The 25,514-nt window shown below is 54.1% G+C and overlaps 2 protein-coding genes across 6 annotated transcripts; one reads left to right on the top strand and one right to left on the bottom strand.

Moving 5' to 3' along the window:
• Nucleotides 1-15,208: 15,208 nt before the first annotated feature.
• LOC120648053 (translation factor GUF1 homolog, chloroplastic-like) lies at nucleotides 15,209-17,222 on the top strand. The gene is made up of 5 exons (XM_039924831.1): nucleotides 15,209-15,355; nucleotides 15,879-15,956; nucleotides 16,247-16,322; nucleotides 16,536-16,576; nucleotides 16,773-17,222. The coding sequence occupies exons 1-5, from the start codon at nucleotides 15,209-15,211 to the stop codon at nucleotides 16,866-16,868; spliced, it is 438 nt and encodes a 145-aa protein (XP_039780765.1). The 3' UTR covers nucleotides 16,869-17,222.
• Nucleotides 17,121-19,830, bottom strand: LOC120655563 (thiosulfate sulfurtransferase 16, chloroplastic-like). 5 transcript variants are annotated; one of them, XM_039933674.1, is made up of 9 exons: nucleotides 19,435-19,830; nucleotides 19,217-19,247; nucleotides 18,956-19,132; nucleotides 18,605-18,829; nucleotides 18,326-18,409; nucleotides 18,161-18,237; nucleotides 17,849-17,919; nucleotides 17,571-17,624; nucleotides 17,121-17,482 (listed from the first exon to the last, which is right to left on the bottom strand). In XM_039933674.1, exons 4-9 carry the CDS (start codon nucleotides 18,628-18,630, stop codon nucleotides 17,399-17,401), a joined length of 396 nt encoding a protein of 131 aa, XP_039789608.1. In that variant the 5' UTR covers nucleotides 18,631-18,829; nucleotides 18,956-19,132; nucleotides 19,217-19,247; nucleotides 19,435-19,830; the 3' UTR covers nucleotides 17,121-17,398. The 5 variants fall into 5 exon arrangements, with proteins under 5 accessions (XP_039789608.1, XP_039789537.1, XP_039789667.1 ...); XM_039933603.1 differs by having other exon boundaries at nucleotides 19,217-19,830; XM_039933733.1 differs by lacking the exon at nucleotides 19,217-19,247.
• Nucleotides 19,831-25,514: the final 5,684 nt, after the last annotated feature.

Genomic DNA, 25,514 nt, shown 5'->3' with positions numbered 1-25,514 from the left:
AACCTCGACGGCAAATAGGAAGTGGTGCTCGTCGATTTCCTCCGCGCCAACGCAGACATCTTTGCGTGGAGCCCCTCGGACATGCCTGGCATACCGAGGGAGGTCGCCGAGCACTCCCTTGATGTCCGACCCAACTCCAAGCCGGTGAAGCAGCGCCTGCGACGCTTCGACGAGCTCAAGCGCCGGGCTATCGGCGAGGAGTTGCAGAAAATTCTGGCGGCCGGATTCATCAAAGAGGTATTCCATCCCGAGTGGCTAGCTAATCCGGTATTAGTGAAGAAAAAGAGTGGAAACTGGAGGATGTGTGTAGATTACACTAGTTTAAATAAGACATGTCCGAAGGTTCCCTTTCCTTTGCCACGAATTGATCAGATTGTAGATACTACTGTGGGATGTGAACTCCTATCCTTTTTTGATGCTTATTCCGGTTACCACCAAATCAAGATGAAAGAGTCTGACCAGCTTGCGACTTCTTTTATCACACCCTTCGGCATGTACTGCTACGTTACGATGCCCTTTGGCCTCAGAAATGCCGGAGCCACATACCAGCGGTGTATGCTCCTTGTTTTCGGAGACCATCTCGGGCGCAGCGTAGAGGCATACGTCGATGACATCGTTGTGAAATCCAGGAAGGCAGACAACCTGGTTGCTGATCTCAGGATCGCATTCGATTGCCTACGAGCCAAAGGGGTAAAACTTAACCCCGAGAAGTGCGTGTTCGGGGTGCCTCGAGTCATGCTCTTGGGCTTCATTGTCTCCCAGCGGGGCATCGAACCCAACCCTGACAAAGTCTCGGCCATCACTCGGATGGGACCAATCCGAGACCTAAAGGGGGTATAGAGGGTCATGGGATGCCTAGCATCCCTTAGCCGTTTTATCTCGCGTCTCGGCGAGAAAGGCTTACCCCTATATCAACTCTTGAGGAAAATCGAGCGCTTCACGTGGACCCCCGAAGCTCAAGAAGCCCTCGAAAGGCTGAAGGCATCACTCACCCGTGCCCCCATTCTCACACCACCTACGGATGGCGAGTCCCTCTATCTATACGTAGCTGCGACGACCCAAGTGGTCAGCGCGGTGATCGTGGTCGAAAGACAAGAGGAGGGTCATGCTCTGCCCGTCCAACGACCGGTGTACTACATCAGCGTGGTGTTGTCTGAAACTAAGATACACTATCCACAGATTCAGAAGCTGCTCTACGCAGTGGTTCTGGCTCGGCGCAAGCTGCGCCACTACTTCGAGGCCCACCCCGTCACCGTGGTCTCGTCTTTTCCTTTGGAAGAGATAACCCGCAACCGGGAAGCCGAGGGTATAATCGCCAAATGGTCTGTGGAGCTGATGGGGGAAACTCTTACTTACGCCCCCCGCAAAGCGATCAAGTCCCAAATCTTGGCTGACTTCGTGGCTGAGTGGACAGACACTCAGCTACCCGCATCGCAAATCCAGGGCGAATGCTGGACTATGTACTTCGACGGGTCGGTGATGAAAACCGGCGCCGGTGCCGGCCTCCTTTTCATCTCACCCCTCGGAGAACATATGCGATACGTGATATGCCTACACTTCCCTGCGTCAAACAACATGGCGGAGTATGAGGCCCTCCTCAGTGGTCTCCACATCGCCATCGAGCTCAGCGTCAAATGCCTCGACGTACGCGGTGACTCTCAACTCATCATTGATCAAGTAATGAAAGAGTATAGCTGTCACGACCCGAAGATGGAGGCGTACTGCAATGCAGTGCGCCGCCTCGAAGACAAGTTCGATGGCCTAGAGCTCAATCATGTCCTGCGCAAGTACAACGAGGATGCCGACGAATTAGCCAAGATCGCGTCGGGGCGAACCACTGTCCCCCGAACATCTTCGCTCGCGACATCACCAAGCCCTCCACCGAGTTCAACGACCCGACGGGGATAGGCCCCTCGTCCGCTGGGCCCTCCGGCGGGAGCCCCCCGGCGGACGAGGTCGAACCCATGGACATTGACTTCGAGACCGCCTCTGCGGACGAGGCCAAAGCAATGGAAGTCGACGAGGCCCCCACTTCGCACGATTGGCGCGTCCAGTATCTCGACTGGATGATTCGAGGGATCCTACCCTCGAACCGCGCTCAGGCGCGACACCTCGCCCGGAGGGCCAAGTCCGTCGTTCTAATCGACGACGTGCTATACAAGCGCAGTCCCTCGGGCGTCATGCAGCGTTGCATCCCCATCCCTGAGGGCAAGGAGCTGATCCGCGACATCCACGCCGGCATATGCGGCCATCACGCTGCGCCGCGCACCCTCGTGGGTAACTCGTTTCGGCAAGGTTTCTACTGGCCCACCGCGGTCGCCGACGCCACCGACGTCATGCGACCCTGCGAGGGTTGCCAGTTCTACGCTCGGAAAACACACCTCCCGGCCCATGCTCTGCAGACAATCCCCATCACGTGGTCATTCGCCGTATGGGGACTAGACCTCGTCGGTCCGCTGAAGAAGGCGCCCGGGGGCTTCACCCACTTGCTGGTGGCGGTCGACAAATTCTCCAAGTGGATCGAGGCTCGACCCATCAGCAAGATCAAATCCGAGCAAGCAGTTCTGTTCTTCACCGACATCGTTTTCAGGTTCGGGGTCCCGAACTCGATCATCACTGACAACGGCACCCAGTTCATAGGCAAGAAGTTCTTGGCGTTATGCGACAATTTCCACATACGTGTGGACTGGTCGGCTGTGGCACACCCACAGATGAACGGGCAAGTGGAGCGTGCCAATGGCATGATCCTCCAAGGACTAAAGCCGAGAATCTTCAACAAGCTGAACAAGTTTGGCCGGAGATGGCTCACGGAGCTACCCTCGGTCATTTGGAGCCTGAGGACGACCCCAAGCAGAGCCACGGGCTTTTCCCCGTTCTTCCTCGTCTATGGCGCCAAGGCCATTCTCCCCACTGACTTGGAATACGGGTCGCCAAGGCTCAAGACATACAAAGAGCAACAAAACCAGCGAGCTCGCGAAGACTCGCTGGATCAAGTGGAAGAGGCTCGAGATGTGGCACTCCTACACTCTGCGCGCTACCAGCAATCCTTGCGAAGGTATCAGGCGCAGAGGGTCCGGCGCCGAGACCTCAACGAAGGGGACTTGGTGCTGAGGCTTCGACAGGACAACAGGGGCCGCCACAAGCTCTCACCACCATGGGAAGGACCATACATAATTGCCGAGGTGCTCAAACCCGTCATGTACAAGCTGGCGAACGAAAAAGGCAAAGTCCTCACCAACGCTTGGAACATACAACAGCTACATCGCTTCTATCCCTAGCATTTCAAGCTATTTGTACATCGTTTGTACTCGTAGTTTAGTTTCCCCGAAATAATAAAGAAGTACACATTACTTGTTTATTTTTGGGAACCTTCCGGACCCTCGAGGGATCGGATGCGCACTAACACTGAGGTACGCTCGGCTTTACCCTCGGCAAAGCCGAGCCTCCCTCGGGGGCTACTACGCGGGGAACTCCCGAACGTCCCCAAAAGGCCGCCAATGTTTTTCGAAATATTTCCGTCTCGACCCTAAGCTTCTCGTATCCTTGGAAAAAACGGACGCGAGGCGTAAGCAACTACGGTATGGGGCCGGCCGAGTCATGGGGCCGCCTACGCCTCCGGGATACGGCACCCCCCTTACCACCCTATGCCTACGTTGCTTACGAATGCAAACTTCCTCGCAGATGTTTATCTAAGTCGCATACGAAGAACACGGAAATAAAGTAAAGAAACATAGGCTCGAACACACAAGGCCTCGACGGGCCACGCAGTCAATTCAACGAAATAAAATCTCTTATATTCATAGGATGCGATTACAAAGCGCGACTATGATATAAACACTAATCTATTTACATGGGCTTCGAGGCCCAGTTTTCCTACAGGCTACCATCCCCCCTTGCGGGCCCTCAGGGGCGTCAAATTCGGCGATGGGAGGGACATCTGCTTCGAGCTTCTCGGCGAGGACGGTGGCAAACTCCTCTGCGGCGGCGTCGGCTTCGTCCATGATGGCCGACGCGGCATCCGCGTCCGCATCCTCGGGAATGACGTACCCCAACGACACCCTCTGGAGATCCATGAGGTAGTGTGTCGAGGCCACGGCGAGAGTGCGCAGGACACCGAGACGGAAGGTGCTCTTGGCGTGTTCGGCGATCCGACCGCCCAGCGCGCGCAGGTGGCTGATCAACGAACTGCCCGAGACAGCACCCTCCCCCTCGAGCTCTTGACACGCACTGACGGCGGTCTGCTCCAGCTCAGCAAACTCCATCTGTGCCACCGTGAGCGCGGTGTGGACCGCTTCCTTCGCCGCGGACTCATCCGCCACCTTCTGCTTCAGCTCTGAGCAAAGGAAATCAACGTCAGCTACGAAAAGAAACAAACTGACGAAAACTCGAAGGTACTCACCCATGATGTTCTTCTGCGCCTCCTCCCTCTGGGTCCAGGCGGCCTCTTCGAGCGAGGACAAGGAGGCTCCCTTCTCCCTAAGGGCGGCCCCCATGTTCTGGAGGGCCACCTCCTTCCCCTCGAGGGCCTTGCCCTTTTCCCGGAGGGTTCCGGTGAGCGCAACCACGGCCACCTCTTTGTGTAGGAGCTCGGCCTTCTGCTGCTCGAGCGTTGTGTTGAGGCGCTGCAGCTCAGCGCTCTGCACCTCAGCCTCGCGAGCTCTCTCCTCGAGCGCCGTCCGAAGGCGTTGCAGCTCGGAAGCTTGCGCCTTGGCCTCCCAGGCCTTCTGCTCCGCTGCTGCCTTCTGGGCATCCCGCTCATCGGCAACCCGCGCCAATTCCTTCTCCAGCGCCTGCTGACGCGCCCCCAGATCCGCCATTTTCGTATTGGCGTCAATGTTCTTGAGCACCAGCTCGGCGTTGTGCTGCCCGAGCTGGCTCACCTGGGAGTACATCCGGGTCATCTCGGCGCTCTTTTCACGCGAGATGTCCCTCAGCTGCTGTAAGAGGAAGGACGTGGGTAAAGACACGTTAAAGTTAAACCGAATCCGAGCAATTTTCGGGGGGAAATATTTACCTGGCTGACCTGGTAATCCGCATTCTGGTGGAGCTGGAAGGCACGGTTGAGGGCTTGCAAGATCTCACGACCGACGCTCATCTGCTTGTTCCAGGCCTCCTCCTCCTCTTGCTCCTTGCGGAGGAACTCCGAGGGGACCCCGGACGGAACGATTGCCCCGAGATGGCCCCCTCGGACGTCCCCGCCTCGAGCATGCCCGCGCTGGCCGATGCGAACTCAGCAATGTGCGCGGCGGCGCTTGCCGCAGCAGTGGGGTCGATGTCCATCGAGTCCCCGTACTCCTCGCTGTTGTCCGGCAGCTCCACCAACGCCGTCGCGCCCCCCTGCGCCGTTGGCATGGGCACTACCGCGACGGTACCCTCGTCCCAGGCCTCGGTGGACTCCGAGATGGGGGCTCTTTCCACCCCTGGCGCCTCCTGCGCCGTGTCCTCCTCTGCGACGCCCTCGCCCTCGGCCCTCGAGGGCTCGAAGATGAGGGTCACCTCCTCAGCATGGTCGGCAGGGCGCTCCTGCGCGCCCCCGCCAGTCTCTCCTCCTGTGGCCGGACGGGCGGCGCTAGCCGTATTGCCCTGACGGGCCTCAACTTCAGTAACTGCCAGGGCGGCGCCGTCCACGCCGCCCTGGCCGGTCTCCTCGGCGTCGGCAGTCGGAGCGGCTGCTTCGGCACCGCTCTGGCCGGCGTCACCCTCCTCCTCCTGTGCCCGAGCTTGCTGCGCCGCCTGGGCACCCCGAGCCATGGCCTCCAGTAGCCACGCGGCCGCCGCCTCGAGGTCCACAGCAGGCAGGGGCTGCGGCGCCGTGTGCGGTGTGCTTCGTGCCCCGGTCTTGAGAGCCTTGGCCGGGGCAAGCTGCACCGCATCTTTGGGAACGGCCCCGGGGCTGGAAATCGAAGAACACGAGTTGAGGACAACAGGATCGAGAAACCCACCAAACACGCAACAAAAACGAAAGCGAGGTTTGCTTACCCGGATCGAGCACTCATGCTCCGCTTCCTCGTGGCGCTTCTTCGGGCCCGAGTCGCCGTGCAGCCCCTCGAAGACTGCCCCGAGGGCACCCCCCTCGTGTCGGCCTGGTGACTTGAGGCTGCCAACACGGACGACTCCTCGCCCGCCGCAGCCTCGTCGCCACGGACCAGCACCTGGGGCGCAGGCGTCTCCTCACCGGCCGCCCGAGGCGACGACCCCCGCTCAGCCCCCTCGAGGGATGGGTGCGCCGAGGAATCTGCCATGGCCCTCGTCACCTCCGGCACCGCCGGCTCCCCCTCGTCGTCATCCCACAGGTAGAACGGTGGGGGGCTCGCGCCCGTGGCTTCCCCGTCGCTCCTCGGAGTGTGGTCCTCGGCGTCCAAGGCCACCTCCTCCGAGGACTTGGGCGTGGCGGGCCGTGTTTTCCCCTCCGCGCGAGCAAGCTTGCACTCCTTGTCGTGCTTCGCCTTTCTCTTCCTCTTCCTCTCGACCTTTGCCTCCGCCGCGTCCTTCCGCCTTTTCATCTTCTCCGCGTGGAGACGATTGATCAGGCGTTGTTCCGGGACTGGGGGCTTCGAGGTGCCGCACCTCAACCCCTGCAAAGCACGCCCGAGATAGGGTCAGGAAAAGGGGACCACACAACACACAGCGGATTCAAAATAAAAACTTACCAGAGAAATGTACCCCGGCTCGGGGCGCATCTTGATCCTCCAGAGGTCCTCGGGATTTTGAGGGAACTCCGCCACCGCGTACTTCGCCCTCCGGGCAGCGGTGGTGTGGGAAAGCAGCTTTTTCGACGTCCTCGAGCCCTCCACCTGGCTCCCGGGGGTGAGCTCGAAAATCGGCAGGGCCCTTTCCACGAGAGGGATAACCCTCTGCCGGTGGAAGTTCGCGATGACGACCGCTGCCGTCAGCCCCTTCTTCGCCAGACGCACCAGCGCGTCGGTGAGGCCCTCGAGCCTGGCTTGTTGCGATGGGGGCGACACCCCCAGTCCCACTTCGGCGGTCGCTCCCGAAGAACTCTGTTAGTGAACGCCGGGAGCGCGCCCCTGTAGTTCCGAAGGTAGAACCACCCTTGACTCCACCCGGTGTTGTTCGTTGTCATCTTGCTCGAGATGTAAAAATTCCTCTGGGTCGGGCGGACGTGGAGCGTCAGGCCACCGGTGCGCGCGAACCGCCTCGGTTAGCCCCGCGCGTTCTCGACGAAGAGTTCGCCGCAGAACAGATGGATCCAGAGGTCCCAGTGGGCTTCGATGCCGAGGTACCCCTCGCAGACGGTGACGAAGACCGCCGCCTGTGAGATGGAGTTGGGGCTGAAGTTGTGCAGCTCCACTCCGTAGTACTTGCACAAAGCCCTCATGAACCTACTGACGAGGACGCCGAAGCCTCGCTCGTGAAGGCGCACGAAGCTCACGACGTAGCCTTGTGGGGGCTTCGGCTCGGTCTCGTCCGGATGCGGGGAAATCCACGCCGGCGCCCCCGAGTCGGTGATCCGCGGCAGCAGCCGGTCGGCGACCAACTGCTGCAGGACCGCCACGGTGGCGGAGGACTTCCCCCACGGCAAAGGCTCTTGGATGTCCGACATGTCTTCAATTCGAGGGGGAATGTGGGAGCGAAGGCTCTGGGATGTCTAAGGTGCTCTTTCTCCCTTTTTTCTCTCCCTCTCTCCTTCCTCTTCCTCTTTCCGCTCTTGGCTGCGGGCTCAGGATGCAGGGGAGGCGGAGAAGGCAAAGCAGGATGAAGGCAAATGGCCAGGTGAGCCCAAACACCCCCTTTCTCTTCATTTTTATTCATCATGACGGGCGCAGCCGCAACAACGGCCCAAATCTACCGCATTGAATGCAGTAGATTCCGCTATCGCTGACGGCTTGGCCCCACGACCGCGGAGGTTCCCACGCGCGCACGTAGCAATAACTGTGGCACGATAACCGGCGGGCGCGGCGTGACTGTTGCGCTATCCCATCCGTCAGCCGCCGCCCACGCCGCTTCGTCTACCCGAGGGTGTCGCCTGAAAAGGCGCGCCCGCACCGCACCGCACAAATCGGGCCACGTCGCCCACTACTAGCGGAAGACCCGCGCGCGTGGCTCGCGACTCTGTGACGTTTTCAGATCACGACGAAATATTCCTTCAAGGGGTCTCTTTACCCTCGAAGGAACCGCATTTCGAGGCCTTACTGATCAGGGGTTCGAAGCCTGGCCCTTCAGGGGGTTCGACAGGCGCCCCAGATCACCAGAGTCGATCAGGGACTGCATGGATGTGCCGTACAAGCTACCCTCAAATGCGGAGTTCGAGACATCCTACGCAGTGTTCAAGGTCAGTCGAGGGTGCCTAGAAGGGGGATCCCATCGAGGGAGAGCATCGAGCCCTCCGACCCTATCGAATGGGTCCGAGCCCCGCCTAGCGAACTTTCGCAAGCGCCTTATGTGACGTGTCTATGGACCACGAGCCGACCCTCATCGAACGGGGCACGGACGTCCGCTTGAACCACCCGCTAATAGCTCAATCAAGCAACCATGGCTCGCGGGCCCGGGCATGGGTAGCATGGTGCGCTTCACCCCTCCTCCCTGCGGAAGGGCGATGAGGGTCGTAATCGAAGTCGAGGGTTCCCCTGAACGCCTTCACACGGGCCTAGGCTCGGGGGCTCCTCGCACACCACGGTTCAAACCGCACCCTCGAATAAGTCAACGACCTTCAATTGTGAAGCTCCACGTGTCTAAACAAACCCTCCGCTATTGACGTGCGCTCTCCTGATGGTTAGGCTGAACGCCGGGCCGCTGTACCAGCACTAAGAGTGCCGAGGCCGGCTGAAAGAGTGCCGATGCCGGCTGAAAAAGGTGCCGGGCAGCCGCCCCAGTAAAGCTACCCAGTGGGACACCATTTATAGCCCTTGGACGAGCACAAACCCTCCTCCAAGGCCTCGGGGGCTACACCCGTGGGTGCGCTGACGCGCCCCCGCGAAGGAGACTTCACACATATTCGAGGATCATAACTCCCTGTACACCCCTATACCCTCGGTAATCCTCCCCGTAGAGGAGAAAGGGGACTTTATTGCCCAAATACAAATAAAGATTACAAAGGGTTACCGGCGCGAAGCCGTCGAAAGATACAAACACGTTGCCACCTACGTGGCAATTTTCCCTGTCTTGGGAAGGAACAAGTGACAAAGAAAGGCACCGAGCCCCTGGCTGACGCAACGGCCAGGCTGCTAGGGATGCGAGAAGCAGGCCCCAGACCTCATGGGTCCAGCGGGACGCTCTCCTCGCAAGCCTTCTTCTAGCGTCTCCTCCACCGAAGACCACGCGGGGGGTCGAGCTGGCGGACAGCGCCCTCCGCATCGTCTCCCCGAGAGCAACCTTGTCGCCGGGGGGGGGGGGACGATGCGAAAAACAGTCGCCGGACCTGGCGCCAGCGCCACGGTCAGGCGTCTCCACCCCCCTTCAGGCTAGGGGACATCGCAGGAGCAGGACCCCACGGGCCCAATGCTCTTCTGCTGATCCCACTTAACCTGAGGGATGGAGCGCACACCCACTCCGGTCTTCCCCTACCGCTCGCAAGCATTCTTCTAGCGCCAAAAGCCTAAAAAAGCCAGGACACCCCATCTGGGGGCCGGTCACAAAAAGGCAAAGGAAACATTACAAGATTTGGGCGATGCTGGAAGAAAGAGTTGGGAGGTTGGAAAGGAGAGGGAACCCCACGACCCCTATTTATAGCTGCGCCGGGCACAAAGCTCCAAGCTTGGCGAAGAGCGGAGGCTTGTATCACACGTGACGACGCGGCACTCCACGAGCAAAGGAGGTCCTCGGTCACCACTCTGAGACACGACCGAACGAAATAAAGCAGAGCTGAGCCCCTGAACGCTAAGCGGTGCAGCGTCGGCCCTGGCCGGCCGCCTTCGAACGGCGCGCCGCAAAGCAACCAGGAGCGCCAGGGCCAAGGCCCTACGTGCGAGACAGCGCGGTGAAAGCATCAGCTGCCAAGCAGCGGGCGCCACCGTCGCCCTGGCCCCCCTCAGCGCGCGGACACGTCTTGTCCTTTAAACCAACAAACAAAGAGGCGCACACCTCGAAGTACTCCCCCCACGGGCGTACTACCCCGACCGGCGTGTTGTCACATCCGCTGGCCTGGCACCCAGGCGCATCTGGCGGATGCGCGGAATTGACTGATCACGTCAAAAGGGAAAAAATCGCTGAAACACCCTTTGGCCGAATCCCCTGACTCGACCAAAGCCTCGGGGGCTACTGTCAGGTACCATGATTAGGGACACCCTAATCGGGGTACTAAGATCATTTTAAAAACGCAAAACACTTGTTCAAACAACTGGGCCCACAAAGGCCCACGGCCTGCTTCCCATTCAGAAGAAAGGAAAGGACTCAAAAAAGCCCAGCGTGCGGCCCATTCACATTCCCCTCGAACCCGCGGAATGATCTCCGCCTCGCTCGAGGGTCCCTCTGGGGTCTGCTGGGCAATCTCCGCCTCGCTCGAGGGTCCCTCTCGGGTCCGCTGGGCAATCTCCGCCTCGCTCGAGGGTAGCGGATCTACCCTCGAGCAGGTGGCTCATCTCCGCCTCGCTCGAGGCCACCCCTCGGCACAAGGGACAAACAACCCCGCCGCCCAACCGCTCGCCGTACGAAGGCATTAAAAGCCAGCCACTCCGCCACGGCTCAAAGGACGGGCGGCGTCAGGCTGCCACTCCCACAGTAGATATGACCGGGGTCCCATCCGCTGACTCCGGTCACCATTCCGCCATCCCGGATGCTGTAGCAGCACCTTGGGACCTGCAACGCGGGACAAGACAAGCTCGGCACTGCTCCCATTACTGTTATGCCGACACCGACCATCCGTACACGCCTCCCACTAGGGAAGGGGTCCGGCGACGTCACGTGTCCTTCCGGGAGGGGCGCCCAGTACAAAATGGACAGAGTCCTGGACCTTCCCCTTTAGGGGTCCGGGACCTCCACGTGTCCCCCGGACCTTCTAGTGTGCACGCCCGCACTCCGACCAGGGGGTCCGGGGCCGTCGCGCGCCATTACTGCCGCTGGTGCATGCAGGCCCCTGGTCCGCAGGGCCCACTGAACAACATCGCGTTGTATATAGAAGACTATATACCAGCGACGACCATGCCGCCTACAGGGACACTGCAGGATGACCGGTGCGATCTTCGCAGGACCAAGGACAATATCCAGGACGACTGCGACGCGCGCCGCCTTCCCACAGTGTACTTCCTACAGTGTTCGACCACTGTACCCCCGCGATTCAAGGGAAAACGACGACTTCCACGCCCCCACTCATGTGTCCGCCCGTCCTTGTAACTATAAAAGGAGGAGGTGGGCTTCCCTGGACTCGGGCTGGCTCTGGTTTCTCTTTTCCAAGAGGACGTTCAGGGACTTCTGAGCATTCATCTCAACCGACTCCACTCCTAGCAGAGACTTGGGAGCTTCCCTCCCTCTCTCGCCTTGCTTTTACCCCCTACTACAAGCACTCCGGGTGCAAGATAATACAGTGCCCTCGCACACCCCATTTGCTGGACGTACGGCCCCGCGTCCGGAACCAGGATAAACCGTGCGTTACTGTGATTGCCTCTTGCATCATCATCTGGGACGAGAAAACATGCAGCATTTACTAGTTGGGATCCAGGCCCCCAGGTCGGGACACCGACAAGTAGACAGTCTCTGACAAAGTGCTGTGAAGAAATACATTCTTCACGTCCAGCTAGTGCACAGGCCAAGAGCGCGACAGCGCAAGCGAGAGGACCGTACACACCGTAGCGGGCTTCACGACTGGGCTGAAGGTCTCATCATAGTCCACACCAGGACGCTGAGTGAACACCCGGAGAACCCAGCGAGCCTTGTAGCGCTCCAGCGTGCCATCAGCCCGACGCTTGTGCATCCAGATCCACTTGCTAGTCACCACATTGCAACCAGACGGACGCGGCAGAGGAGGGTACCGGAGAGACCCGCGGCTCTCCCTCGGTGGCGGAAAGAAGTCGCGGTCTGAGACGCCATCCACCGAGTCACCATGGGATGGATATGCCGTGGATCCCGATGGATGAATGGCGGGTGGTAAACCTCCGGCTCGGCTCGAGAGGGAGCCAGAGGAGGCGGCGGCGGCGGCTCCGGTGTCGGCGTTGCAGGAGCCTCCGGAGCAGGAGGCGGCGCTGGTGTTGATGCCGAACGACGCCGGTACACCTGCACCGGCTCAGCGTACTGCTGCGGCGCCGGGGTCGGCACCGAGCGACGCCGGTACACCTGCACCGGCTGAGCGTACTGCGCAGGTGCAGGGGAAGGCATCGGGGCCATGCATGGCGCAGCAGGGATCACCGGAAGCGGTGCCGGTGTGCCGGGAAAACCTGCAGGAAAAGGACAGACAGGTAACGGTGGCTGAACCACCGGGTCAGTTAGAAACATAGACTCCAGCTCGGGGTCAGGAGAAGGTGTGGAGGAGGTGGAGTAAGGGAAATCCGACTCATCAAAGACGACGTGTCGAGAGATCAGGACGCGGCGAGAAGTGAGGTCAAAGCATTGGTACCCCTTGTGGTCAGGGGAGTAACCAAGGAACACGCTTCGAGTCGAGCGGGGCGCCAGCTTGTGAGGAGCAGTGGCGGAGGTGTTAGGGTAACACGCACACCCGAAGACCCGAAGGTGGTCGTAGCGAGGAGGGGTACCGAAAACAGCGTGGTGCGGAGTGGGAGCAGGAGAAGCAGTGGACAGAAGACGGTTGAGCAAGTAGGTGGCGGTGTGGAGGCTCTCTGCCCAGAAGCGCGGGGGCAGAGAGGCCTGGATCAGAAGGGTGCGCACGACGTCGTTCGTCGTGCGAATCATCCGCTCAGCCTTGCCGTTCTGGGGAGAGGTATACGGACAAGACATACGCAGCTGAACACCCCAAGAGAGGAAGAAGGAACGGGAGGTGGAGTTTTCGAACTCACGCCCGTTGTCACACTGGACGGCCTTAACGGTGAGGCTGAACTGAGTGGACACCCAGGCAAAGAAGTGGAGGAGGGTGGGGAAGGTCTCAGACTTGGCGCGCAAAGGAAACGTCCAAGAGTAGTGCAAGAAATCATCGACCATCACCAGATAGTACTTATAGCCAGAAAGGCTAAGAACATGAGAGGTCCACAGGTCACAGTGAACAAGATCAAATGCATGCGTCGCATGCGAAGAAGAAGAAGAAAAAGGGAGCCGGACATGACGACCGAGCTGGCACGCATGGCAGAGGGGCGCAGCAGGAGCCTTAGTACCAGGAACATCGGCACTACGACTGAGCTGAGCCAGAACGTCGCGGCCAGGGTGACCAAGACGGCGGTGCCAGGTGGTGGAAGATGGCGTCGCGGCAAAAGCGGCAGACCAAGACGGCCAGGGCGAAGAAGAAGGCGAGAGTAGTGCAGCGGAAGAAGGAAGGTGAAGAGTGTAAAGGGGCCCCGTGCTGTCACACCTGAGTAGCGGATGCCGGGAGGCCGAATCCTTTACAGGGAGGCCAGAAGAGTCAAATTCGATGGAACAAGAATTGTCAGCTGTAAACTGACGAATGGAAAGAAGGTTATGAACCATCTGAGGAGCAACAAGGACATTAGGAAGATGAAAGGAGCCAGGAGCCAGGAGCCAGGAGCAGAACCCACGGTGGTGACAGGAAGGAAAGACCCATCACCAACCATGATCGAAGAGGGACAAGAGGGGTGTGGGGGTCGGACAGAAGAGAGGATACCGGCATCTGGGGTGGTGTGGAAGGAGGCACCCGAGTCGGCGATCCACTCGGTGCTGACCGGTGGCGTCCGCCCCATGGCGCTAAAGGACCGCGCCAGAGCGGCCTGGTCCCACCCCCCAGGCCAGGTCGGCTGCTGACTGGGTGGAGCGGGCGGTGTCCAGAACGGCGCGAGCGGGGGAGCAGCAGCGGCGAGCATGGCCGCCGGCTGGACTGAGGATGAGGCCCACCCCGACCCTGAAACGGCCACATCGGGATGCGCCCTGGCCATGGGGCGCTGAAGGATGGCCAGGGCATACCTCCAGGGCCAGGAGCAGGAGTGGGAGCCGGAATCGGGTCCGGAGTGCCCCGAGCACCACCACCGCGTCCCCTTCGCCGCCGACGCCCTCGGCCGCCCCCACCCCCGGTCGGGCCGGTGAGAGGAGCACCAAGGAGGGGGTCGGGTGGGTCGATCCGGGGTCCGGATCCAGAGGGCGGAGTCTGGTGGAAGGACGAAGCGTCGTGCTCGGTGAAAGGGACGACGGGCGGGACAAGGAAGTAGAGCTGCTCCGCAGCGACCCGACAAGTGAGAGCATCGGCTGCGGAGAGCGCGCGCTCCCAAGCGAGGGTTGCCGCGCGGGCCCGCTCCTGAGCCGCCGTAGCCTCGAACTTGGTGACGAGGAGAGGCACCGCGGGCACAGGAAGAGGCGCCACGGGCGCGGCCATGGATGGCGTGGGCGCAGCGCCGGGAGGCATACCGAAGGTCGGCCAGGACGGAGGAGGAGCAGCGGCGGCGCGCGCGGTGACCGCGGCGTCCGGGGCGCCTGAGACCATGGCGCGCGCGGCGGCGGCGGCGGCAGTGTCAGCGCGCGCGGCGTCGGCTGCTGCGGCGGCGGGCAGCTGGGCCGGCGCGGCCGGGGCCGAATGGGCCGTAGGAGGGACTGGCGGCCCAGGACGGAGGAGGACCAGCGGCGGCCCAAGAAGGGGCGGCACATCCACCCCACCCCCAGAGGAGCGTCCGCCACGGCCACGGCAGAGGAGCATAGGAGCGTCCACCACGGCCTCCACAGGTGCCGGAGGCGCGCCGACCAGGAGCGCGGCCGGCGCCGGGGATGGGGCCGTAGCCCCCACGGCGCGCTCGCGCTCGGCGGCTAGGGCGGCGGCGGCGGCGGCGGCGGCTCCGGGCTCCCCGCCATGGGGCCATGCGGCGCGCTCGTGCTCGGCGGCTAGGGCGGCGGATCCGGGCTCCCCGCCCTGGGGCCACCCACGCAGAGCCGGGGAGGGTGCCCCGCCGGCACCAGAGGCCGCGCTCGTGCCCAGGACGGCGGCAGCGGCAGCCGGATCCGGAGAAGGAAGGGCGGACGCGCGCGGCGCACGGTCCTGGGGCCACGCGTGCGGCGCAAGGGCGCCGGCAGCAGCAGAGGAGAGAGGAGGACTAGCTAATACCATGTTAGATAGAGAATAGGAGAGAATCATTGCTTGTATTCCTCCAACCCTAGAAGGGTGGGTATATATAACACCTATACATGGGACTCTAGATGGGCCTCTATACACATGGGCTCAATATACTCCAACACTGTAAAACAATCAGCTGAGATATCTTTTCTCTGCAGGTACAGGGAAAGTCAGCTAGTAAAGTTGGATATACAAATCAATGGTGATCCTGTGGAGGCGTTGTCGACAATTGTACACAGAGATAAGGTGAAATACTTGAGATGTTGATATGCATATAACTATTGCAGTTCAGAAAGAAAAAAAAACACTGATGTGAACATATGTTGTTTCTGATTCGTGACATAATTTTTGGAATGATCAGTAAACATACTATGGCACAATTCAGTTTATGATGTGATAAACATCTACCCCTGAGCATAGAACACAGATATTTCCATTGATTCTGTACTTGTGCAAGATGCAAACAGTAGATAGATCTTGGAAATCTACTTGCATTTGAGTATGTAGAAATACATATTGTCAAAGATACATTATGTGTTAAGTCTAGTCACATATTATCTTTCCTTTGTACTCTCGTGTACCCAACTATATATTCATGCAGCCTAGAACAGTAATGCGCCATTTATTGTACGATTATTCTTTTGCAATGAAATGTATTTATTGAGTGTTTTATCCTGCCAACTTGCTTCCAGAAAAAATAGCTTTTATTTATCAGTTGTCATGGAAAAGCTTCTCGAGGCAATCTGACTTGTGGAATGTCTTTTTGTAGGCATACTCTGTTGGCAGGGCACTGACACAAAAACTCAAAGAACTTATACCTCGACAAATGTTTAGAGTTCCTATTCAAGTGAGATTTATCTGTCTTGTTCTCACTGATTTCTTTTAGCAATTATGTATTTGGTCAAGGCACCCTAAACTTTTTCATCCAACTTTTTGTAAGCGATATCAAAATTCAAGAGAGAACAATAATTTTCATCTTGCATTAGTAACAAAATTTAATAAAGAAATAACTGGCAAATTTACATAAGCTGGCTGTTGGAAAATATAGCAACCAATCGTATTTCTGGGGCAACAAAAATTCCTGTTTACAGTCCTGTTTTTCCATGGTAATTAGACACTAATATGAACCTTGGACAGGCATGTATTGGTACAAAGGTCATTGCAAGCGAAGCCCTGTCGGCCATCAGGAAGGATGTCCTGTCAAAATGCTATGGTAAAGAGAACACTAAACATGCACTTTGAAAGCATCTTAAGCTGATGGAATGTGCTATCTTATTCTTGTCTCTCTTTTTTTTTCTCTCACAACAGCAGTTAGTAAAATAGTGTTCTTTTGGATAAAAAAAAGAAAATGGAAAGAACGATCCCTGCATTTTCGCATTACATACATGCAGCCTTTATTCAGAGCACTATTGTCTTTGACTCACAGGTGGTGACATAACGAGAAAAAAGAAATTGCTGAAGAAACAGGTAACCTTTCCTAGAAACTATTGTTGTTTTGACTATAAAAAATCATGGGAAAATTTATTGATTTTGCTTGTCCAAAGGTCAAAGCTAATTGCCTTAATCTTTGCATAATACCTAAAGAATAGAGTGGACACTGGAAGTTCTTTTCACCAGCATTTTTTAGCGTCAGATAATATGGTCATGTAATATTTGCTAACAGGCTGAAGGAAAGAAGAGAATGAAAGCAATCGGAAGGGTTGATGTTCCCCAAGAAGCATTCATGGCTGTGTTGAAGCTGGAAAAAGAGGTGCTATGAAGTAGCTCGTGTAATCTTTCTGAAGCCTCCTTTCTGCTGTAAGGATCTCAGCTTGGAAGCGACATGCGATTACACTCAAAAGAGTCTGAGAGGTTGCTTTCAACTTGCCATGCCTCAGACTAAAGGAGCCAATTGACTATAGATCAGTGGAAAGCAGCTAACCTGAAATTCACTGATATTGCTTCGAACATCAGGTTATGAAGCCTAAAAAGCACGCGGGACACAATTTTGGCAGACACATGTACAAAACTCTTGTTGTAAAAAGGTCATTACGTACTTCAATTACTTGTAATGCTATAATATGACATGTTCCACAGTAGAATATATATTCGCAAATTGATATAGCAAGCATCACCTCTGGCCTCACATTTCTTTTTGGAGCACTACTTCATGAATGTTCATTACATCACAAGATTCAACAGCCTGTGGATGCAGGAATTTCACCAGGATCTCTTACTGAAACTTTTCGAAATGGACAGCCAAATAATGAACAATACAGACAGGCACGAACTGGCATTAACTGGTGATGCCTAAGGCTGTTGAGCTGGCTGCTGATTTGCACTCTGGAGAAAGGAGCGGTAGCCACCTTGCAGGTTCCTCACGTTCTTGAACCCCTTAGACATCCAAGTGATGAGATAGTGTGACACACAGTTACCGGAGCTTAGTCCTACTAGATTGATAGCTCAGATGGTCTGGATTTACCGCGTTTAGAAGATCTGCAGTTGCAAACCTGGATCTGTTCCCCGTGTTGCAACCCTACGTAAATTTGAAGTTAATTTTTTACTCCTGATAAATCATGATCGATGCTAGTATGCAAGCACTTCTTTTTTTGCGAAATAAGAACTACTTAATTTGCAGCAAAACACTGTTAATTACTAGCTTCAGTTAACCCAAATATGCTTGTGCAATGCTAGTTACTAATACAGTGTATTCGAGTATGAGCGCGCGTATATGTTTGATGAAGGTATGTAGTAACATACCACAATGAAGCCATCGTCCTTCCCAAAGAGTGCAGCCACTTCCTCTACAAAGCGTGGATTCTTCTCCTTCCCTAGGGATCAGCAAAGACAACAGATAGAATAATTAGGGACAAAAGTATGTGACACCACCAATCTTGTCATATTTGGGTCATGTTTGATTACAGTAAATTATGATCCAAAATCCTTAGGGTTGAGTATAAATTTAAACTAGATCCTACATACTCTCCAAATGGAAGATCAAATATGGAGTAAATCAAAATCACCCCCAATCCAAACTGGCCCTCACGAAGCAAGCAGGGTGAAGAAACTGACCTTGTGGCGTGACTGACAGGTAGTAGGGAACATTGCGAGCACCCGGTGCGTGGCCCTTGTCAAAGTCCTCCTGCATCCTGAAGATTCATTTCATTTCATACCCACCAGTTGATTTTCTGTCATGGAAGCTTCTCCAATACCCTCGTTAACCCGTTGAGTACGCACCTGACATCAATATAGCCATGGCCAGAGCTCAAGAGGGCGTGTGCTTGGTCAGCGTCGATGGTAGGGAGGACCTGCTCATTGTCACTGTAAATCAGGACAAACTTGTGGTTAATCCGAAATTCCAAATGAATTACCCATTTCGTCATGAACAGAACCGTTTTTCGTACTAGATACACTACAAATTCTATGCACCGAGTTAATGTCAAAGCAACAACAGATGCAAAGTTATATGAGATATGGGTAAAGATGGCAGCTGCCTTTGCCTTTCTAGTCTAGTACCTGCTGCTGGTCACAGCAGACGCCATTATTGATGCAGTGATGAAATGTTGCTGTGTAGCCTATCTTAGATTCTCAATCTGGTGGTGTTTCATATCTTCACTTATATTGCCACGGCAAGTCGGCAAGAGCAGGATCACCATGACGCATGACTGCTGGCTAACAGCTCGATCCCATCGTTTTCGCCAAAGTCTTCTCTGGCTTTTATGTTGTGTCGTCATTGCTGATCTAGCAACATACGAATAAAAAACTACATGTGGTCTCCTACAATTCAAATGTTTATTTTTTTTGCAGAGGCAAAACAACTAGTTAAGGAGGACACATCTTACCAAGCAACAGCTTGGATTGGGTTACCTGAGCCGATATTATGCTTCTTAACAGCCAACTTGGTGATAATAATTTGTTCCTTTGTTTTTTTCATTCAGGAAAGGAAGAACCAAACTTTGAGAAGTCCCACTTGCGATGACAGTTGACAAATGACAAGTGCTCAACTGAGACAATGGATAGGAAACACCGCATGTGTCATGTCACCTAGCACAGAACAGTGAACCGCTGTCAGTTTTTTCAATTGACTTCAACATTTAGTGCTTGAGAATTTGTGATATGGTATTTTACAAGTTGAATCCAGTCTGCAACCTGGAGGTGCCTGCAGCAATGCGTGCTGGAAAATTATCAAGAGTTCAAGACAATAATGTGCTGGAAAATAGATATTGTTGGTTGGAATTTGGAAACTGCAGGCGAGCAGCACAATGCAAAATGGCAACTGGAGAGAAACAGATGCCCACAAGTTAATGGACTTTCTATGCGCATAAATCAGTAGGCGTCGAACTCACTGGAGATGATTGAGCACCAAATTCTCATGGAGTGAACAGGGCGGATGAACAATCCTGCATGAAAATGGGAGGATGTTCAGAGTTCAGAAGCTCGAAGGCCGCCTGCTGATTCGGTGTGTCGAACTGCTAGGGGGAGGAGCGATCCTTTCTCCAGCGCATGGCCCGAGCAACTAACCGGAGAGATTTCAGAACGGGGTCAATGGAGGGAGATAAGGATCATGGAGTCTGTTCATGGGAATGCTGCTCCACGCATCACGGTTGCTTGCCTGGGAGAAGCGCCGAAGGTTTATGCAGCAGAGCACCAGTCACCATCCGGGGCTCCTCCCTTGCCGCCATGGCCGCCGCCCCACCTCCTCGCTCCTCGCTCCAGCGGGCGGGGGAGATCAGATGGAGGCGCCCCGGGGAAGAGGAAGGGGTCGGGGAGCCAAGAGGGGTCTTTTCGCAACGAAAACTTAGACCGCAGGGGGGTTTCCAAGAAATTCCTACCCACTATTCATCTCTTCCAACGAATCTGGGCCGCCTAATCCCGATCGGGCGGTCAAAAAACGCCCCACCCTGGACGGTATCTCAATTACCGTCCACCCCTGGACGGTATTTGGTTTGCCGTCCACCCGAGGTGGACGGTATCCCGCCCCGCAGCCGCGCCAGTCGCCGGCGCCGGCGGCCTCCGACGGGCCGTTCACGGCGGCCTGCACCCAGTTTCTTGCGCTAGAGCCTGCGCCTTGGATCCGTAGGAACATGAGCTTCGATGGACTGAAGCTGCGCGCAGGCGCCGCGTCTTCTCCAGTTCTCCTTGGCATGGAACGCGCTGGACGCTCACGCGTGAGCTCCGGCCGGCGGCCGGCGTTGTCGGTTCAGACACCGTGCGGGTAAGGTCCGGATGGGCGCAAGATCATCGATGAGCCAATTCCTCCTCTGATCTCGACTCCTCGTCTGCTCCCGCTGCGTCCATTGCATGTTTCGCCAGTTCGCCATCGCCGTCAGGCTGCTCTTGTTCCCGAACAAGCGCGAGGCTAATTAAATAAATTTCAGTACAGATCACCGAGATCAAGGGAATGAAATGCGTCAGCCTGCTTTCGGCTAGATGTGCCTTCCGTTCATACGATTACGACGTTACGAGAGTCCACCTTCACACTCGCAGGTCGCAGCAGAGCACTCATTCTGTTAAGTTCAGATTCAGACTGAACCATCTCAAGTACGTAGGAGGAGACAGGTCACTGGTCCGGGAGGGGAGAACTGCCTGATTATTCCTGATGACGGATGGAGAGAAGCCATCGATCGAACTGTATCCTTCATCATCGTCTTCCGTTCCTCAGCTCGTGGTTCCAATAGAGGAAACTGTCAGCCCGCCCATGCCCAGGCCAGTAAAGCACGCCATGTTCTCTCAGTGTTTGGGAGAATTCAGAATTCAGACCCGTAACATCATACCGGGAAACACGCCCTACAAGCACAGCTGCAGCGACCGGCATCATGTCAACGCATCGTAAATTTGTTTCTTAAGAGCCCACAGATGTTCAATCCATATACAGACATGCATAGTTCGAGTGCTGAAAGAAAGCAAGTAGGATAAGGAATACTGTCAGTTGGAACATGGAGGACCGGGGAGAGAATGATCATGGAGTCTGCTCATGTGAATGGTGCTCCGCACTTCTCGGATGCGACTGGGAGAAGCGCCAATAGTTTAATCTGTTGTAGTAATGGGTTTGGCCCATTTATTCTAAAGCATTAAAAGAATTTAAAGCCCACTATTAATGCTAGGGAATCAATGTTTAATTCCGTACCGGGAATTGAGGAGGATCTCAACCGACTTAAAAGGTGGACTTCTTGTACACCACTTGTGAAGCCGGTAAGAGGAGGACGGTGAACCACACGCGCGCGCTCGCTCGCCTCGCCGAGCCGGGCCGTGGCCGAGGCCGAGGCCCTCGGCCGAGGTGCGGCGCGGTGTGATGGCTATTTTGCCGTTAACAGCAATTAATCGTGCGATTAAACGTGCAATTAAATCTGTAATTAATGGCCATAACCGCATCACCTAAATGACTCTGATGGTGTCCAGGTTCAACGAACCTGAGCACCTGAGTCACTATATAAGGAGTGCCATTCCCCTCATCCATCCTCTCTTCTCCCTCTCCAGTTGCAACAACTGAGTTCCCCAACGCTAATTTCTGCGCGCACAGAATTAGCGTGAGCAGGCCTCCGAAACCTTGCTCGCCTTGAGATCCTGCACGGGATAGGCGGGCAATCAGGTTTTTGGGTAACGCTTTGGCGTGACTGCTCAAAAATACTAAGGCTTTACCCGATTGTACGACTACTTCCTGGTGGACGAGCCGAACGACTACGTCGACTACATTCTGGTGGCCGAACGACTACGTCGACTACATCTTGGTGACCGTTCGTGGGACTGCACTGCGAACTTCTTCCTGCACCGATTTAGTTCGACTACTTCGACTGAGGCCAACCGAGTAGATGTCTACTCCAGTTGGTAACAGCGCAGCCAATGCCTCCGGCAACGGCCCCGCTTTAGGGTACTCCCTGAAACTTTGGTTATTTATATTGTTTATGCTTATATGTGTGATAAGTATAAACATATTCACATGTTTTATTTTACTCCTTAAAGTCATAGAAATATTGCTAGTTTATACATTTAATTTTGGAATTAAAATATACCGAAAATTGCCTAGATTTCTAACAATCCAAAAACCTGATTATGTTAATAGGCTTTCGGTATCTAGCTTTGCTGCATCAATCAAACCATCACCTTTTGATGGTTCAAATTACAAACGTTGGCAAGAGCGGCTTATACTGTGGTTAACACTATCGAGAGTGATCCATGTGAAAGAGGGTAAGCCTGAACAATTCTCTCCAGAGGAAGGGCGTGCGTTCGATGAGGCTGATATCCTCTTTCGAGGCTTGATCATTAGTGTTCTCGGTGATAACCTGGTGGATTCTTATATCCGGCTGCCAACTGGCAAAGCTTTGTGGGATGCTCTTGAGGCTCAATATGGAGTATCTGACGCCGGGAGTGAGTTGTATATCATGGAGCAGTTCCTTGAGTACAGGATGGTCGAAGACCGTTCTGTAGTGGAACAGGCTCATGAAATACATACTCTGGCAAAAGATCTCAAAAATTGCAGCAAAGAGTCCCCATGTGTGTTACCCAATAAGTTTGTGGCTGGAGGTATAATCTCTAAGCTGCCACCTTCTTGGAGGGACTTTGCTACTTCTCTAAAACATAAGAGACAGGAGTTCACAATAGATGGACTCATAGGGACTCTTGATGTTGAGGAGAAGGCGAGAGCAAAGGACATACGTGGGAAAGGAGTTGTTGGTGCTTCAAGTGCCAATCTTGTTCAGAAGAACAACTCCAACAAGAACAAGAAAAAGCCACCGCAGAACCAACCAAAGACTAAGAAGACAACCACTTTTAAGAAGAAGAAGAAGACGGGAGCTTGCTATGTGTGCGCTAGTACGGATCACTTTGCTGCAAAGTGTCCGAACCGCAAAGGCAACAACTCCGCCAACATGGTTATTAGCGAGCCTGGAGGAACTTCGGGGTACGGTAATTTATTACCTACTGTTCTTTCAGTCTTTGGTTCACCCGAGTGGTGGGTTGATACTGGTGCTAATATTCATGTTTGTGCTGATGCTTCTTTGTTCTCTTCTTACCAGACCGGCGGGACTTCCTCCTTGCTGATGGGGAACGGATCACATGCGCGTGTTCTTGGTGTTGGTACGGTAAATCTGAAGTTTACTTTGGGGAAGACCGTGCAGCTGAAGAACGTGCAGCATGTCCCCACCATCAAGAAGAATTTAGTCAGCGGCTCTCTACTGTGTAGAGATGGTTTCAAATTAGTCTTTGAGTCCAATAAATGTATCTTGTCTAAGTTTGGTACTTTTGTTGGAAAAGGTTATGAAAGCGGAGGTTTGTTCCGTCTTTCTTTGTCAGATGTTTGTAATAAAATTGCATACAATGTTATTAACGTTGATGAAACAAATGTTTGGCATTCGAGGCTTTGTCACGTTAATTTTGGTTGTATGATGCGCTTAGCTAATTTGAGCTTAATTCCAAAGTTCACTTTTGTCAAAAATTCTAAGTGTCATGTATGTGTTGAATCAAAACAAACTCGTAAGCCTCATAAGATCGCGGAGGCAAGGAGCTTGGCACCCTTAGAATTAATTCATTCCGATTTGTGTGAAATGAATGGAGTGTTGACAAAAGGTGGTAAAAAATATTTCATGACTTTGATTGATGATAGTACTAGATTTTGTTACATCTATTTGTTGAAGTCAAAAGATGAAGCTTTACACTACTTTAAAATCTATAAAGCTGAAGTAGAAAACCAACTTGAGAGAAAGATCAAAAGAGTTAGGTCAGATCGTGGTGGCGAGTATTTCTCAAATTTATTTACTTTATTCTGCGAGGAACATGGTATTATTCATGAGAGGACGCCTCCCTATTCACCTCAGTCAAATGGGGTTGCCGAAAGAAAGAACCGCACTCTAACGGATTTGGTTAACGCCATGTTAGATACAGCGGGACTTTCCAAGGAATGGTGGGGTGAGGCTATATTGACTGCATGTCATGTCCTAAACCGTGTTCCTACAAAGAATAAAGAGATAACTCCTTTCGAGGAATGGGAGAAGAAAAGGCCAACACTGTCATACTTACGTACATGGGGTTGTTTGGCAAAAGTGAGTGTGCCAATAACCAAGAAACGTAAGCTTGGACCTAAAACTGTGGATTGTATCTTTCTAGGTTATGCTATTCACAGCGTTGGATATAGATTTTTAATAGTGAAATCTGGAGTACCTGACATGCATGTTGGTACTATAATGGAGTCCAGAGATGCTACATTTTTTGAAAACATTTTTCCCATGAGAGATGAAACAAGTTCATCTAGGCAAGAGTTCATCAAGGATGATGGCTCTGCTGAGCCGATAGAACACAATGAACATACACTTGTAGAAAATTCTGAGGAGGATAACAATGATGCTCCGAGAAAGAGCAAGAGACAAAGGACTGTAAAGTCTTTTGGTGATGATTTCATTGTATACCTCATAGATGATACACCCAGAACCATTGAAGAGGCATATTCATCTCCTGATGCTGACTATTGGAAGGAAGCAGTAAGGAGTGAGATGGATTCTATTATGTCTAATGGAACCTGGGAGGTCGTTGAACGTCCTTATGGATGTAAACCGGTTGGATGCAAGTGGGTGTTCAAGAAAAAGCTTAGGCCAGATGGTACTATTGAAAAGTACAAGGCTAGGCTTGTGGCCAAGGGTTATACACAAAAAGAAGGAGAAGATTTCTTTGACACTTATTCACCAGTTGCCCGATTGACCACAATTCGAGTGTTACTTTCCTTGGCAGCCTCTTATGGTCTTCTCGTTCATCAGATGGACGTTAAGACGGCTTTCCTCAATGGAGAGTTAGAAGAGGAGATCTATATGGATCAGCCGGATGGGTTTGTATCAAAGGGTCAAGAAGGAATGGTTTGTAAGTTGTTAAAATCTTTATATGGTCTCAAGCAAGCGCCTAAGCAGTGGCATGAAAAGTTTGATAGAACTTTGACCTCTGCCGGCTTTGTTGTGAACGAAGCTGACAGATGTGTGTACTATCGCTATGGTGGGGCCGAAGGAGTGATTTTGTGCTTGTATGTGGATGACATACTGATCTTTGGCACTAGCCTTAATGTGATTAAGGAAGTCAAAGAGTTTTTATCTCAAAATTTTGAGATGAAGGATCTGGGAGAAGCTGATGTTATCCTTAATATAAAGCTGGTAAAAGAGATCAATGGTGGGGTGATTCTTACACAGTCTCACTATGTGGAGAAGGTGTTAAGTCGCTTTGGTTATAGTGACTATAAACCTGTCTCAACACCATATGATGCCAGTTTAATTCTTAGAAAGAACAAAAGGATAATGCGAGATCAGCTGAGATATTCTCAGATCATTGGTTCATTAATGTATTTAGCGAGCGCTACAAGACCTGATATCTCGTTTGCTGTAAGCAAACTGAGCCGGTTTGTTTCAAACCCGGGAGATGATCATTGGAAGGGTCTTGAAAGAGTAATGCGCTA

The sequence above is a fragment of the Panicum virgatum genome, chromosome 1K (genome assembly GCF_016808335.1).
Source record: "Panicum virgatum strain AP13 chromosome 1K, P.virgatum_v5, whole genome shotgun sequence".
Classification (NCBI taxonomy): domain Eukaryota; kingdom Viridiplantae; phylum Streptophyta; class Magnoliopsida; order Poales; family Poaceae; genus Panicum; species Panicum virgatum.
This window is presented reverse-complemented; position numbering and strand designations above follow the sequence as displayed.

Coding starts and splice junctions, on each gene's coding strand:
- LOC120648053 (XM_039924831.1), top strand. CDS start 15,209: ATGGGCTCAATATACTCCAACACTGTAAAACAATCAGCTGAGATATCT. Junction 15,356..15,878: donor CAATTGTACACAGAGATAAG/GTGAAATACTTG, acceptor GTCTTTTTGTAG/GCATACTCTGTTGGCAGGGC. Junction 15,957..16,246: donor TGTTTAGAGTTCCTATTCAA/GTGAGATTTATC, acceptor AACCTTGGACAG/GCATGTATTGGTACAAAGGT.
- LOC120655563 (XM_039933475.1), bottom strand. CDS start 18,630: ATGGCGTCTGCTGTGACCAGCAGCAG. Junction 18,238..18,325: donor CATGGCTATATTGATGTCAG/GTGCGTACTCAA, acceptor ATGAATCTTCAG/GATGCAGGAGGACTTTGACA. Junction 17,483..17,570: donor CTGCAGATCTTCTAAACGCG/GTAAATCCAGAC, acceptor TGGATGTCTAAG/GGGTTCAAGAACGTGAGGAA.